Genomic DNA, 14,390 nt, shown 5'->3' with positions numbered 1-14,390 from the left:
GCTAGGGGAGAGGGGGAGCTGCTGGGGGCCGGCCCCATGGGGGTGGAAGGGAATAGGGGCTGCTGGGGGGAGGGGGAGCTGCTGGGGGCTGGCCCCATGAGGTCACACCCCTTATAGGGTGAGTGGGGATCAGACCTCATGGGCTGGGAGAACTGGTCTGGGGGATTCAGGCTGCCTTACAGTGCGGCGGGGAGGGGGGGTCAGGGGAATCAGATCCTATTACAGTGGGGAAGGCTCAGAAGGGGGTCAGACTCCATGAAAGGGGAACTCAGGAGGGGGGTTCTGGCTTCTTTACGGGAGGGGCAGACCCCATGAAAGGAGGAGGTGTGGCGGGATCGGGGCCCCTGTCCAGCAGGGTCAGGCTCCCTCAGCATGGCCCTTGTAATGCTGCCTGTTGCAGCTGGCACACCGAGCCAACCATCTCTCTACCCGCTGAGAGCTGCGGCCATGTGTTGGCTGGTTACAGGCTGGGGTCAGGACTCCTGGGTTCTCTCCCTGGCTGTGCAGGGAGTCAGCCTGTTGAGCAGGTGGAGACCCATGACTTCTGGATTCTGTTCCCGACTCTGCCACAGCCTCCTGCTCCCCTCTGAGCTGCAGCTTCCCCAGCTCTGCAAAGGGGGCGGTCATGCTCCCCCCACCCCCGTCCCAGGGCCACGTGAGGCTTAAGTCACTGATGCATGTAAAGGGCATCAATCTGAAAAGTGCTGGATCTCCTCATTGGTGGGAAGGTGCAGCCCAAGGAAAGAGCAGGTCCCTGCGATACAATCAACTTATTTATACGGCACTTTTTCTACAACATGTGAGGCAAACTACTCGACGGGCTCCCTCAATAACAGGGCAAGAGAACATCAGGGAGGTAGAGGTTGGGACAGGACTTTAGGATTAAAGCTAACTGCCACCCAAATGCTGCATCCTGTCGATGCCCCTGTTACTAACGATCCCTCGCTTTTAGAGAGCCGTTGCATCGGTGGATCTCACAGCGCCTTGCAGACAAGGCCAGTATCATCACCTGTGTTTACAGACGGGGAGATGGAAGGGAAGGGACTTGCCCTAAATCAAGCCAAGAATAGAACCCCCTCCAGTCCTCTGTCCACTACCCCACGCTGTCTTACAAGGGAACCATTTCCACAGTTTGATCCAGGACGGCTCTGTGGCTTTGGACCTTCCACTGCCATCACAGACGGGGGAGGCTGCTTCTGTCTCCGTCGCCTCCAGGGCCCCAGCTGCCCGGGACATGCCTTCGGGATGCAACCGGAGGTGCATGGTGACTAGTTGCAGCAATAAATTCTCAGTAATTGCAACAGGCTTTTCCCACAGCTTACAGCCCGGAGGCTTTTAATGATAAAGCCTCAGGTTTGACTTTTCACCTGAGACAGCCGAGATTGGTTTTACACTCTTGTACCCCCAGACTCCTCCTGTGGCCTATCGTGGTGTTCCACCACTCTCCACCCTTCCCCAAGAACTCCTTGTCCCCGCTCCGGAGAGCCTTGTCCTGGCTGCATCCTCCCAGATGACTGTAGCACTCTAGGGGCTGCTTCTCTTCCTGCAGCACAAAAAGTTATGGGGCCCCCGACCCGTTGAGGACTATGGCCAGGAGTCCAGATGCTGCGTTCCCTGCTGGCCGCTGCTCCATGGTGAAGGCTGCAGTCTGCTCTGGGTCTGCATCTCAAGGGTGGTGATGCTCTTTAAGGGCCCAGCACTAGTTACTAAGCTGGTGAACCTGGGCAGGGCAGCAGGATGCTGGGGAGGGGAATGCTCTGGGAAAGGGGGACTGGAGAGTGCTGAAGGTGAGTAGGGTCCAGCAGGGAACCCCGAGTTTTCAGAGAAAAGGCTCAGAGCGGGGAGGCCTCCAGCAGGACTAGGAACATGGACTTGATCGGGGGCGGAGAACTCATTTTAACTATTTTGTTACATTAAGAAATCCAGCCCTGGGAGGGGGGTTGCTGAACTTGCAGAAAGTTTGCTTTGGTAATGTAATGGAGAAAGCCCTAACAGGTGGGGAAACTGAGGCGGGGCTGCTGCAGTGTGACCTTAGGCCCCGAGGGGGCACTCAGGAGGCAGCCGGCCTGATGCCAGTGGTGCTTGGGCTCCCATATGGGCACCAGTGCTGCTTCAGTTTGAGAGTTGTGCCCAAAGCAAGCCGGGATCCTCTCTGTCAGGGTGAGAGTCACTAGGGGAAGAGGGATGAATTCTGGGTCTAATTGTGCTTGGTGGGCTGAGACGTGCATTCGGGACTGTAACATCTCCCCCACGTCGAGGGTCTGTTGCTACAGGCAGATGTTGCTGTACCGTTACCCGTGGTTCAGGTTTGGAAGGGTTTTCTCCGCATCCGTAAGGGCTACAAACTAGCTTTGCGTTTTAAAGAAAGCTCAGATGGTGACGAATCTGAACGTGCCACGTGGACGGGGCCTCATAAAGACGTAATCTGGGCCAGATCCGCCTGTGGGTCGTCTGATTGACACCTCGGCCCTACATCTATGTCGACCCCTTGTGCTGAGCTTTGGCATCGGCAGCCCATGGCTCAGTCTTTCCCTTTTTGTTTTAGCAGCAGGTTTGTTTCTGGCTGGCAGAGATGATGCCATTGAAAGGAGCCGCGTGACTCCCCCGGCCCCACCATGCCCTTTTCCGACTTTGTCTTAGCGCTGAAGGACAATCCCTACTTCGGGGCTGGCTTTGGCCTGGTAGGGGTGGGCACGGCTCTGGCTTTGGCCCGGAAGGGGGCCCAGTTTGGGGCGGTTGCTTTTCGCCGACACTACATGATCACCCTGGAGGTGCCCAGCAAGGACAAGAGCTACCAGTGGCTGCTGAGTTGGATCTCGCACTATGCCAAGCACACTCAGCACCTGAGCGTGGAGACCTCGTACCTGCAACACGAGAGCGGGCGCATCAGCACCAAGTTCGACTTTATCCCCAGCCCTGGGAACCACTTCATCTGGTAAGGGGGCAGAGCGGGGGAGGAACGGGCCGGGAACTGACCAGCTGCCTGCCGGAACCGAGGGCTTCGTGTGAAGAGAAATTCTTGACGAGCCTAGGGGCCTGATCCGAAGCCCGTTGAAGTCAGTGAAAGGGTCCCGTTGATTTGGGTCAGCACACAGGGCTGCTTAGTCTGGAAAGGAGACGAGTACGGGAGATGCAGCTGTTGTAGAATAGCTTGCTGAGCTCGTCTCTAGTACCTCTGGCACTGGCTTCGTTCGGCCCAGGGACTGGGGTCGAGAATGCCCCTTAGATGCTACTCAGTGCAGTTCTAACGCCGCAGTTCTAACGCCGCACATCCGAAACGGAAACAGATCTGTTTCTGTTCGGGGTGCAGAACCCACCTGTGGAACTCACGCGGCAGGGTGGGAATTGTAATAGTGCAAAAGAGTTAGCGCAGGTGGACACTTAAAACGCTGCGTCCGCACAGCGGTGCCGCTGTCGTGCTTACGTGAAGATGTTCCTAAGCCTCATCTCACGTCGTCCCCCGGCTCAGCCTCTCTCTCTCCTCCTGCTCCCAGGTATCAGAGGAAGTGGATCCGCATCGAGCGGAACCGAGAGAAGCAAATGATCGACCTGCACACGGGGACCCCCTGGGAGTCAGTGACGTTCACAGCCCTGGGCACCAAGCGGGAGATCTTCTTCAGCATCCTCCAGGAAGGTATGGCTGTTCGGCAGGGCCCTGCCGCGGCAGATATAAAAGCCAGGCCGTTGCCTGGTGCCTTCTGGGAGATTCCCTTTCACTGCCAGCCCCTGTCTCTGTCTCTCTCTAGCCAGGGAACTGGCTCTGAGGCAGCAGGAGGGGAAGACAGTCATGTACACGGCCATGGGTGCCGAATGGCGGCCGTTTGGCTTCCCACGCCGCCGTCGGCCGCTCGCCTCCGTGGTGCTGGAGAAGGGGATCTCGGAGAAGATCGTGCAGGACGTAAAGGAGTTCATCGAGAACCCCAAGTGGTACAGTGAGAGAGGCAAGGCTCCCTCCCGGGCTGATGGCTCTGCCCTTCTCCTGGGGTCAAAGGGAGGGGCAAATAATGCTACCTTGAGCCAGGATGATGCGGGCAGGTGCTGTGCGGCTACCCCTGGCTCCTCACCAGCCTGCCACACCTCTCCCAGCGCACCTGGATCCAGACCTGCAGCCCCTTAGCTAGTCCAGGCCAGCCTAGCCCCGCAGGTACGCCCCATTATTCCACCCCTGACCCCTGGGTTTCTGTGCACGAAAAAGGTGTCCTGTACAATCCTTGCAGCTGCCCGTGGGGCACCGGCGTCCTGCTGCAGCGTCCACAACCGGAAACGGGAGAGTTTCTGCACTGGGTCGGCGGCGCTGCCATCCTGCGCTCAGCGGGCCCGATTCACCAACTGGAGCGTTGCCTTGGTGATCCAGGCCCAGCGCATTAGGCAGCCCTGCGGGGGGACTTCAGAGCCCTGGGGGGCTCTTGCTGCATGAGGCTGTGTTCTGTGCCTGGCGTCTGCCTCTTCTGCCTCTCCCTGGCACTGTAGGAAGCAAGCAGGTTACCCCTCCACCCTGTAGCTTCCCCGCTGCCGGGCCAGCTTGGTTCAGCTCCAGTCCCCGTCCGAACCAGAGCCGACGGCAGCGCTGCCGTGGGAAAGCAGGCTGGGCACGAACGACGTGTTAGAGTGACGCCAGCAAGAGCCCAGCTCAGGGGGCTTTCAGTGACGCTGGGACTCGGGGGTGTGATCGGTAGTTAGGTTCTGTCCTTTAGGGCTCTGTGGCAGGCTGGGTGTGGGGCGCGCTGCCGGCTTCTGATGGGTCCCTCTCTTCCTAGGAATCCCGTACAGGAGGGGCTATTTGCTTTACGGGCCCCCGGGCTGTGGGAAAAGCAGCTTCATGTGAGTATTGTGCGCAGGGCAGTGCCAGCGTTCCCCCGTCTCCTGGCGTTCTAGGTCCCCTTCGGCCCCATGGAGGGAGGACTAAGGAGACTGGCTCTTCGCTGAGGAGGAGGGTTCGGTTAGCAAGGCAGAAATGTGTGGCAGAGAAGGAAGCCAAAGGACTGTGTCCGGAGGTGCTGCTAGCCTGCTGGTGGCCCGAAGCAGGAATATTGTTGGGACCCCCCCTTGCCCCTCACCCGCCCCCTGAAATACTAATTGCTTTATTTCCACACGCCAAAACCCTCCCAGCCCCCCACGCGCTAATTCACGGGTTAAGCAGGCCACTCCCATAAGATGAATGGTGCTTTGGGGGTAACACTAAATCGGACCCCCTTGACCAGTGGATGAGCGACGGCACGAGGGGCCAGGCGGGGGAGAGTCAGGCGCCAGGTGTTTCTGCCGGAGGTACTTAGGGGCCCCATTACTGAGTACCATGCAGTCCTTACTGCATTTATCCTCCCACCCCCCCCCAGGACGCAGGGCGGGGCTTGCATGTGTGGAGGCTGGGGTGTAGAGAGATGGTGACTTGCCGGAGGTCACACGGGAGATCCGTGTCCCAGCTGGGAATGGAACCTGGGTCTCGAATCCCAGGCCAGCACCCAACCCCCTGGCCCATCCCTGCCCTCTGGCGGGTTTGATATAGGTGCCCCCTGCCCTGCGGGACTGGGGAGGGAGCGATTTCCCCCGGAGTTCCCCTGCGGCTTGGTGCTTTACTCCTGCCCTGTGTCCCTCCCAGCACGGCCCTGGCCGGAGAGCTGGAGTATGGCATCTGCCTGCTGAGTCTGAGCGACCGCAGCCTCTCCGATGACCGCCTCAACCACCTCCTCAGCGTGGCGCCGCAGCAGAGCATCATCCTCCTGGAGGACGTGGACGCGGCCTTCGTCAGCCGGGACCTCGCTGTGGAGAGTTAGTCCCGGCCCTTCCCCCTCCCGGGGGCCTGCTCCCACCCCTGGGGAAATCGGTGCAGGCCTCGCCCTTGTCTTCAGCACCTGGGTGCCATGTGGAGACGCCTCTCCTCCTCCCGAGGTTCCAGCCCGGCTCGGCAGCAAGCAGAATGATGGGGGCTGGAGGAGCTGTTCTGAGGTGGCTTTTGTCTCACCTGCTGGGCCGGGAGTCCCTGATTCCCAGGGAGCAGGCAGCACACCCTGCCTGGCTGTATATTCCCCTTTGCTCTTCAGCCCCTTGGGTGCCCACGCTGGCTCCCCTGCACTGTGTGTGGCGTGGGGTGGGGTGGGCAGTCGGCCGCTGGCTGCGCTGTGGGCAGAGTATCCCTGGAAACATGCCAGTAGCTGGGTTTATAGTGAGGCGGCGCCGGGAGAGCGCAGGATGCAGAGTGGCCGGGTTACTTGGCCGGGGACCAGCCGTCTCGGCCCGCAGTGTTGATTGATGGCAGATAGGGGCGGCTCCCTGGCGGCTGGTAAGCTGCCAATGCGGCTGTCTGTTGGGCAGAGTTTGGGTGCCCCAGACCCGCCCTGGATCTGAGACATCGGTGTTGCCTTTTCCTCCAGACCCAACTGCCTACCAGGGCATGGGACGGCTGACCTTCAGCGGCCTCCTCAACGCGCTGGATGGCGTCGCGTCCACGGAGGCCAGGATCGTCTTCATGACCACCAACCATGTGGACAGGTCAGAGCCCTGTCCTGTGGGAGAGGGGCCCCAGGGCAGGAAACCCCCCTTGCTTGGGCACTAGGGAACAGTGACACTAGAGAACCCCCCTTGCTTGGGCACTAGGGAACTGTGACACTAGAGAACCCCCCTTGCTTGGGCGCTAGGGAACAGTGACGCTAGGGAACAGTGACACTAGAGAACCCCCCTTGCTTGGGCACTAGGGTACAATGACACTAGAGAACCCCCCTTGGTTGGGTGCTAGGGAACAATGACACTAGAGATGAGATCGGACCAACCGGCTCCCACCTCCGTTCCTCACTGCTCAGGGCAGGACCATTCCCTGAAGTGTGCGTTTCAGGCGTTGCTCTTGTCTAGTTGGATTAGCCAAAGAACCGGGCTCCCCTCCCCACGTACCCCTTTTCCTAACGCTGCCATTCCACAGTCTCGGTGATCTTCCAAGATCTTCCACCTGCGTCTCCCCTCGCTCCATCTCCTCCCGTCCCTTTTGGAGATGCCCCCCGGAGACCCTTCCTCCCCCTCCTTGGTGTTTCCACTGCAGAGCTCCGACAGCTGCTGTCTCGCTGCAGCTCCTTTCACAGCAGAAAGCCTGTCACAGGCGTGTGGGTGGGCGTGTCCGAGTGGACTACCTGCCCAGGAGATTGGGTGCCCCAGGAGAAGCCTGATCTTTTCAGGATGCTGGGGGTTTGCTGATCTCTTTTGTATGGTTCTTCCCAGCTTTCTCTGAGTTGCTTTACAGAGACCCCACCAAGCTAGAAGCCCCCTGCAGGATCTTGCCCGGACCTCCTATGTCACAACAGTGCGTGGGGCACGAGGTCTGGGCTGGACTCAACTCCCAGCCTGTGGCAGTTAAGGGGGATGGTCACGTTGGAGGAAACACAAAGCCGTGTCCGGGGTTTGCGGCGCATCCCCGTTGCGCTTGTGGAAGGTATTGAGGATAAGGGGGCCCACCCGTCTCCCCCTGCCCCTCCCTCGGGATACCAGCGAAGGGAGGTCAGAGAGCAGGGACCGGTCCCTCACATCCAGGAGAGCGGCCTCTGACTGCGTAGGCCCTGGGAGCTGAGCTCCACGCTGCTGGCTGACCGCACCTCTGCCTGTCTCGCTGCCTCCGCAGGTTGGACCCAGCCCTGGTACGCCCTGGCCGGGTGGATCTGAAGCAGTACGTGGGACCCTGCTCCCGCTGGCAGATTTCCCGCATGTTCCAGCGCTTCTACCCAGACCAGCCGGCGGCTGCCGGGGACAAGTTTGCAGAGCAGGCCCTGCGCGTCTCCGAACAGATCAGCGCCGCCCAGGTGCAGGGCCACCTCATGCTGTATAAAGCAGATCCAGCCGGGGCCATTGAAAACGTGCAGTCGATTTCCCTGTGAGCGAGGGCGGGTGCTCTCAAAGGGGAGGGGCTTGCGGCGCCATTCCTGGGAGTGACTCATGGAGGACGTGATAACCGTGAGGAAGCTGCTTTGTGACAGTCCCAGGGAGCCGATCGCTCTCTGTTTCGCTACCTCAACGAGGCCTTGGGTTTCTATTAAAATATAAAAAGAACTAGGACACCCTGATTCCCACGGCAGCAGTGCACTGTCTGGCGTGATCGCTCCTCCCCAGCCGCAGCTGCTAGCGCGCAGGACCCAGCTGTGCTTGAAAGGCCAGGGCATTCTGAGCCTGCTAATCACATGGCCATAACCCCCGCCCCCAGCTCTCAGCCCACTGTCCCCCCGTGGGGGTGAGTGAAGAGATAATAGAGAAGGACGCTGGAGATGATGCCTGGCTCGGTTCTGGAGCATAATCTTTGCCAGCTGCTTTTGAATGTTCTCTGTCAATACAGCACAGCGTGAAGTAGGGGGATGGGGCCCTTTCCAAGCCTATCAAGCACTGTATGGGGCCTTCTGTCTTCCAGGTGCTTTGCAAACTTCATTAACCCGCTCTGTGTCTGCAGGGACTGTTACCGAGTGATCTGTGCAAGGGGAGCTTCCGGGGGCTCCAGCCATGGCCCAGGAGCCTGTCGTGCTACAAACCCAGAGCAAGACGACAATTCCTGTCCCAGAGCGCTCGCAGGCTACCAGCTAGTCCCTGCCCCAAGGAGCTCCCAGGCTAAGCATGTCCGCTGCGCCTAGGAAAGGAGTGCCCTCTGAGTTTCACTGGCGCAGACGCGGGCACTGCATGCGCTCACAAGAAGGGCCCGGTCCAACACCCAAGTTCATGGGATCTTAACATCCCCAGCAGCGGATCAGGCTCCCAGCTAGACTTTTTCTGACTCACGTGAGCTGTCCCTGCTGTGGTATTATCTCCATTTTATTGAGGGGGGAAACTGAGGCACGGGGAAGCTAAGTAGAGGGCTGCTCAAGCCTCGCCCGAGCCCACCTGACCCTGAGTGGGTTGAGTCGTTTTCAGACCCAGCCCAAACCTGAGTCAGCAGCACCTATGCTGGGGACTTCCCACTCGCCCTGCCCGGGATCCGTCTCTGGCACACCTCCTGCCCGTTCCTGCGGCCGCTGCCTTGCTGAACTGAGCGTGCGGCGAAGCGAGAGACGCTGCAACTCCTCCGCATGCAGCAAAGGGAGGTGGCAGTGGCCAGCGGGAGTGGGGCAAGCTGCAGCCGCGCCGGGCAGGAGGAGGTGATCAGAGGCAAACCTGAGAGGAGCGGGTTGTTTTCTGACCCAGCCTGCACCCAGCGCCTGTAGTCGGCTCCTGTCTGGGTCGAGTTGAGTTGCGAGGCTATAAGGAGAAGTAACTTGCCCAAAGCCACGTGGTCGGTTAGCATCCGAGCCGGGATTAGAACTACGGTCTTCCTGGTTCCAGGGATCCCTGGCATTGCCCTCTCCAGAGGAGGCCTGCTGCCAGCTGGCGAGAGCCTGACGGGCAGAACATTTAGGGTCACGTAAGGCCTGAGCGGAAGCCCACTGAAATGCACCTGTGATTTGCAGTGTGTGTGTGCTCCTTGTGCCCTCTGGGTTTGATCTCTGTCTCCCTGTGTAGCTGAGCTGTGTGGGTCTGGCACACACCCTGGGAATGCTTCCCCATAACATACCTGCTGGACCCCTTGTCCGGTGCCCCCTCTCCCCTTGGAGTGGCAGCTGCTGCCGTAAATACCGAGGTCACTTCAGTTTTCACTGGCGCGAAGCTCGCTGGGTGCCTGGAGCAGGAGCTCCCTGTGGAGACGTGGCGCTTCAGTGACACCATTGGCCTCATCCTGGAACCGCTTCCTGGGCAGCTGGGACACCATCTTCAGGTGCGGTGGAAAGTGGGGCGGGCCAGGCCTGTGAGGGAGCCAGGAAGACCCAGGATAACATGGCTAGTGTCCCCCCCCCACTACCACCTGGGCCCTTCCGTTGACCCCACCTGCAGGGACCCTCGCCTGGGAGTCTCAGCTAAGCCCTGCTCAGAAGGGGTTGGGGGTCTCAGCTGTGACTGGTTCAGTCGCCTGGACCACCTGTCTGAGCTCTCTGCTTTGGTGCAGCTGTTCTTGGACTGCGACACTCCTCTGAGCACAGGAAGACAGGGTGTGTGAGACACAGCCAGACATTTTGGGGTTCAACCCAGACCAGTGACGGGCTGTCACCGCCTGCCCTGCCCCTCTGGTACCTTCACTGCAAAGCTGCTGTCTCATAGCCCTGCCACCAAGCATGCGGCTCACACCTGGCTTCCGCTGCCTGGTTTCCTTCTTGCAGAATGACCCCGACGCCCTCCCGGTCCCGAATTTCCCCCAGCCCATCTCCCTGTAGCGCCCAGCCCTTTTCCGGAACACTCACAGAAGTTAAGTCCGTTGCTCCTTTAAAAGGTCAATTCACTGCAGCTCGTTAATTTAACTGGGGTTTGCCCCGCATGCTTATTTCAGTCACAGCAGTGCCTTGGTTTGCAGTGTATTAAACGAAGAGTCCTAGAGTTGCATGATACCCAGTGAAGACAGGAAGGGGGACAAGCAAAGAAAAGTAGAAATTCCCTTTCTACGACTAAAACTTCAGCAAGTCACAATCTGCCTGAGCAGGTTTCTCAGTCCCCAGAGACCTCAACTCCCTTGGCCAAAGGACCCAACGTTGTGTGATTTCAAGAGCTCTGGGCCCTGGAATCCCCCAAGTGATGGCCAACTACAAGGGTCTCTCCCCTTCCCTTTTATAGCCCAATAAACCTTGGAGGTTTATTGTTTGACCAGTAAGCCCAGCCCACGTCTCTCTTCTGCGGGGGTGAATACATTACGGAGTCTTCCTGAAGTCCACGGACCCTGCTTCCAGAGGCAGGAAGGCCTCCAGCTGTTCTTCGGGAGTGTCAGCTGGCATTGGGGGAGAACTCCCGGGCGTCGCAAGTCAAGAGGAAGAGCTGGGGCGGCTTCACTCGGCGCAGGAGAGGAAGGGTGCCCAGCGCTCAGGGCACCAGCCTGGCACTCAGGAGAGCGGGTACAATTCCCTGTTCTGACAGACTCAGTGTGACTGGGAAGATGCCACTCAGCCTCTCTGGGCATTAAAGGCAGGGAGTTGCTACAGCGCTGGGGGCCAGAGAAGCACAAGACAGGCTGCTTTGGCCACTGGAACAAGGACGGGGTTCCCCTCGTCAGGCCTGCAATGGGCAGTGCTCGGAAAGGCTCTGGGTGGTGTCCCAGCCTGATCACAACGCGCTCAGGCAATGAGGGACTGTAGCGCCAACTGTCCATGGCTTTACTCCAGGCGTTGTGAAGCTCTGTGGGGTTGTTCCAGGTCTGGTGCAGCCAAGTGAATCACAGACGACCATGTGGCCACTGCCAGTGCGTGGCCAGGTAACGTCCCCTCCTAACCTCACGTCCAACCTTCAGGGCTCGAAGTGCGGGGACTTGATCTCCGACGCGACCAAAAAGGGCCAGTGGTGGCTTCAGCCCTCTCGAGGCCAGACTCAACGATACATCCCTATGGCTGATCCACTCAGGCCGCCCTGTGCCCGGCAGTCACCGCTGGCAGCCCAGATGAAAGGCCTCCAGCCTCCTGAGGTCTCGTGTAAGCAACATCCTTGTTTCAGAGCCGTCCAAGAGCATCGGGACTGCGCAGCGCTGATAAATCCGCGGCTGGCTGGGCCCTGGTGATGTACTGCCCTGAAGTCGTTGTGGCTTTTCCAGCAGCACAGCTGGTTTGTATCGTGATTGCTGCTCCAACATGCTGGATTTTTGTCTTCGCCCAACACACGCAGCTGTTTAATGTCCGGGGCAAGGCCCCGCTCCACTGCTGAGCAGGGAAAGCCAGAGCCCCTTGGGAAGCAGGAGCTGTGTAGAGGGGGCCTCAGCCAGCGCTCTGCCCCAGGGTGACTCGCAGCCAGCTGGAGACAGGCTGGGACTGGTGACTCCACCGCAGGTTTGGCTCAGAGGCAAGGCATTCTGGGAAGGGGAAGCTGTTTGCTCTGCGCAGGCGGTGCCCTGTGGTGCCTGCAGGGCCGGGCGGCGGTTGAGGACGGCAGTACCGGAGACTACGATTTCCCCAAAGGGGGAGTCAGGAAGTGGGTTTTGAATTGTATAAGTCTTATCAGTGAGCATGAGGCATTTAACTGCCCACAGAAACACCTGGTCTATTGATCCCACAGCCCAGCTGGGTGGGCCAGGCAGACAGTTTTACTGTGTTCAAAAGGGGCAGGTGATGAAAGCCCACAGAGAAGCATAAAATGCGACATTAACAGGGGGCTGGATGTTGGAAAATGACAATAGGGTCATAGGAACAACAAGAGGGAAATCAGAGGGGGAACATCTGCTGAACAGCTTAGATGTCTGTACACGTGCCAGAGAACTGAAGTATCAGTACGTGAGCTAAATTCTGACTTAGTTGGCATCACAGAGCTGGGATGAGTCTCATGACTGGAATATTGGCCTAGAGGGGTACAGCTGTTTGGGAAGGACGGGCAGAAAAGAGGGAGGAGGTATACACTCGTTCTGATGTCCAGGAGGAGCTGAAAGGCAGCCCAGTTGAAAGTCTCTGGGTAAAGACAGAAGGGGTAAAATTAGGGGTGACATCATGGTAGGAATCTACTCCAGACACCAGATTAGGAAGAGAGGTAGATGAAGTGTTTCTAGAACCAATCAGAACTAGCCTTGAGGGGTCTTGATCGATCTGGACATTTGTTGGGAAAGTCATACGGCAAAAACCAAAATTTCCACTAAGTTCTTGGAATGTGTTGGGGACGACTACTTGTTCCAGACAGTGGAGGAAATAACCAGGGTGGGGATCAGCCTTTTTTTACTCGATTCGGACCAACAGGGAGGAACTGGTAGCGAATCTGGAGGTAGGAGGCAATTTGAGTGACCGTGATCGTGGGATGCCAGGCTGGGAGGATTTGGCTGGTGTCTGTCTGTGAGATTCATGAGTGGCCCGCGAGACGCTCCTGCCACGTACCCTGCACTCCCTCCTCCTCCACACGAACCCAGCAGAGAAGCAGCCATCCAGGTCTATTTGCAGCCGCTGGGTCTGCACCAGCTGTGGGCAGCAGTACAGCCTGGTTGTGCCCAACAGCGGGGTCCTGCGTGGATGGACCCGGACACCAGCGCCCGCCCGAGAGCCTGGCTGTCTGCACAATGGATTCTCCTACCCCACCCTGGCTGGCAGGACGCAGACTTTGCTCTGGGCCTGGGGAGAGCACGCCGGGGATGCTGTCAGGGGAAAGCTGACCAGCTCCCTGCAGTGGAGAGGGGCCCAACTGGCACTCGTTACCAGTCCGGCCTGCCCGCCACCCTTGTGAGCTGCAGGGCCTGTGAGCACATGCACCGAGAGCTCTCTACAATTGGCATCGTCCTGGCTAACGTGATGGAGACAGGCTCTGCCTGGAGTTGTCCCCCAGCAAGCCCAAGCTCTGGCTTTACCCCGCTGGCTGCCCAGTGCCCGATCTCGTCACGTTCCAGTGCTCAGAGCCCGCCTGTCGCTCTGTTAACACAGGCCAAGCCCTGCCTTTTCGACCTGCCCTCTGCCCAGCTGTGCAGGTTCAACAGGTAACTGCTTACATCAATGTAGCGACTGCAGGGGGAAGCGGCCCCGTGTCTCGGGCTCAGCATTCCCTTGTGAGCGGTGGAGGGGTCAGGAGCGGCACGCTCCCTGCCCCCCAGATCACGGGATTCCCAGGACAGCCATAAAGAATAAAGAGCCTGGGGGTGAGAAAAGCTTGGCTGCGTCCTGGCTCGGTGGGTGCAAGCGCTGTGGGGCGGGGAGTGGGCTGGGGTGTCGGAGCAGTGCCCGCCCCCACGGGCAGGCCGGCTGAGCCTCTGGGGGGGGCTTGTGAGGCAGAGCCCGCGGGGACGCTGCTGGACGGTTAGTCAGCCAGGCTGCCTCCACGCAGAGCCGAGTGCCTGCAGGGGCCGCTTTCCTCTCAAACTGGGCCCCTCCCACGCTGGAGCCCCCAGTGCGTCTGCACAACACGAGAGCAGCTCAGTCGTTCGCTCCACAGGCTTTAAACACTGCTGCCCGTTTGCATGTTGGTGGCGCCTTCGGCCGAGGGCTGGGTACATGGTGAACCCTAGGAGGCTAGTCACTGTGATTACACCCATTGCGCAGCTGGGGAAACCAAGGCACAGAGTGGCGCCGTGACTTGCCCAAGGTCACCATACACGCCTGGGGCAGAGTTAAGGACAGAAGTGCCACATCACCATCACAAAGCCCCGTGCCCTGCTCATCACCAGACAACTCCGGTTAACGTGCGTCAGACTGTTCTGTGCCGATATCGCCCCTGCTCTGTGTTCGATGTCAGCGCAAACAGCTCCCGGGAGGGCTTTGGCAGTAGCGCTGCAGAGGGAGAGCTGAGCTGTTCCTCCTCACACCACAGGAATCACGGGGTGCAACCCTCCAACTGCGACGGGAGAATTTACCATTTACCCTGCCAGACGGTTCAGCAACAGGGTAGCAGCTCCAGCTGCCCCTGGCTCCTGCCAAATTCACATCCAACATTTAAACGTAGATTTTATTAAATCTAAAAGC

General features: G+C 59.2%; 1 protein-coding gene across 6 annotated transcripts; it reads left to right on the top strand.

Moving 5' to 3' along the window:
- Positions 1–225: 225 nt before the first annotated feature.
- On the top strand, positions 226–8,031 carry LOC117885011 (mitochondrial chaperone BCS1). 6 transcript variants are annotated; one of them, XM_034786083.1, is made up of 9 exons: positions 226–799; positions 1,132–1,714; positions 2,546–2,935; positions 3,495–3,634; positions 3,747–3,941; positions 4,758–4,821; positions 5,597–5,766; positions 6,369–6,486; positions 7,601–8,031. In XM_034786083.1, exons 3-9 carry the CDS (start codon positions 2,616–2,618, stop codon positions 7,851–7,853), a joined length of 1,260 nt encoding a protein of 419 aa, XP_034641974.1. In that variant the 5' UTR covers positions 226–799; positions 1,132–1,714; positions 2,546–2,615; the 3' UTR covers positions 7,854–8,031. The 6 variants fall into 6 exon arrangements, with proteins under 6 accessions (XP_034641974.1, XP_034641975.1, XP_034641972.1 ...); XM_034786084.1 differs by lacking the exon at positions 1,132–1,714 and having other exon boundaries at positions 2,549–2,935; XM_034786081.1 differs by lacking the exon at positions 1,132–1,714 and having other exon boundaries at positions 226–995; positions 2,549–2,935.
- Positions 8,032–14,390: the final 6,359 nt, after the last annotated feature.

This window comes from Trachemys scripta, chromosome 11 (genome assembly GCF_013100865.1).
Source record: "Trachemys scripta elegans isolate TJP31775 chromosome 11, CAS_Tse_1.0, whole genome shotgun sequence".
Lineage (NCBI taxonomy): Eukaryota > Metazoa > Chordata > Testudines > Emydidae > Trachemys > Trachemys scripta.
This window is presented reverse-complemented; position numbering and strand designations above follow the sequence as displayed.

Bases quoted from the DNA above. Each gene is read 5' to 3' on its own strand.
- LOC117885011 (XM_034786084.1), top strand. From the start codon at position 2,616: ATGCCCTTTTCCGACTTTGTCTTAGCGCTGAAGGACAATCCCTACTTC. The intron at 2,936-3,494 runs GTAAGGGGGCAG...TCCTGCTCCCAG, and splicing joins CCTGGGAACCACTTCATCTG to GTATCAGAGGAAGTGGATCC. The intron at 3,942-4,757 runs GCAAGGCTCCCT...CTCTCTTCCTAG, and splicing joins CAAGTGGTACAGTGAGAGAG to GAATCCCGTACAGGAGGGGC.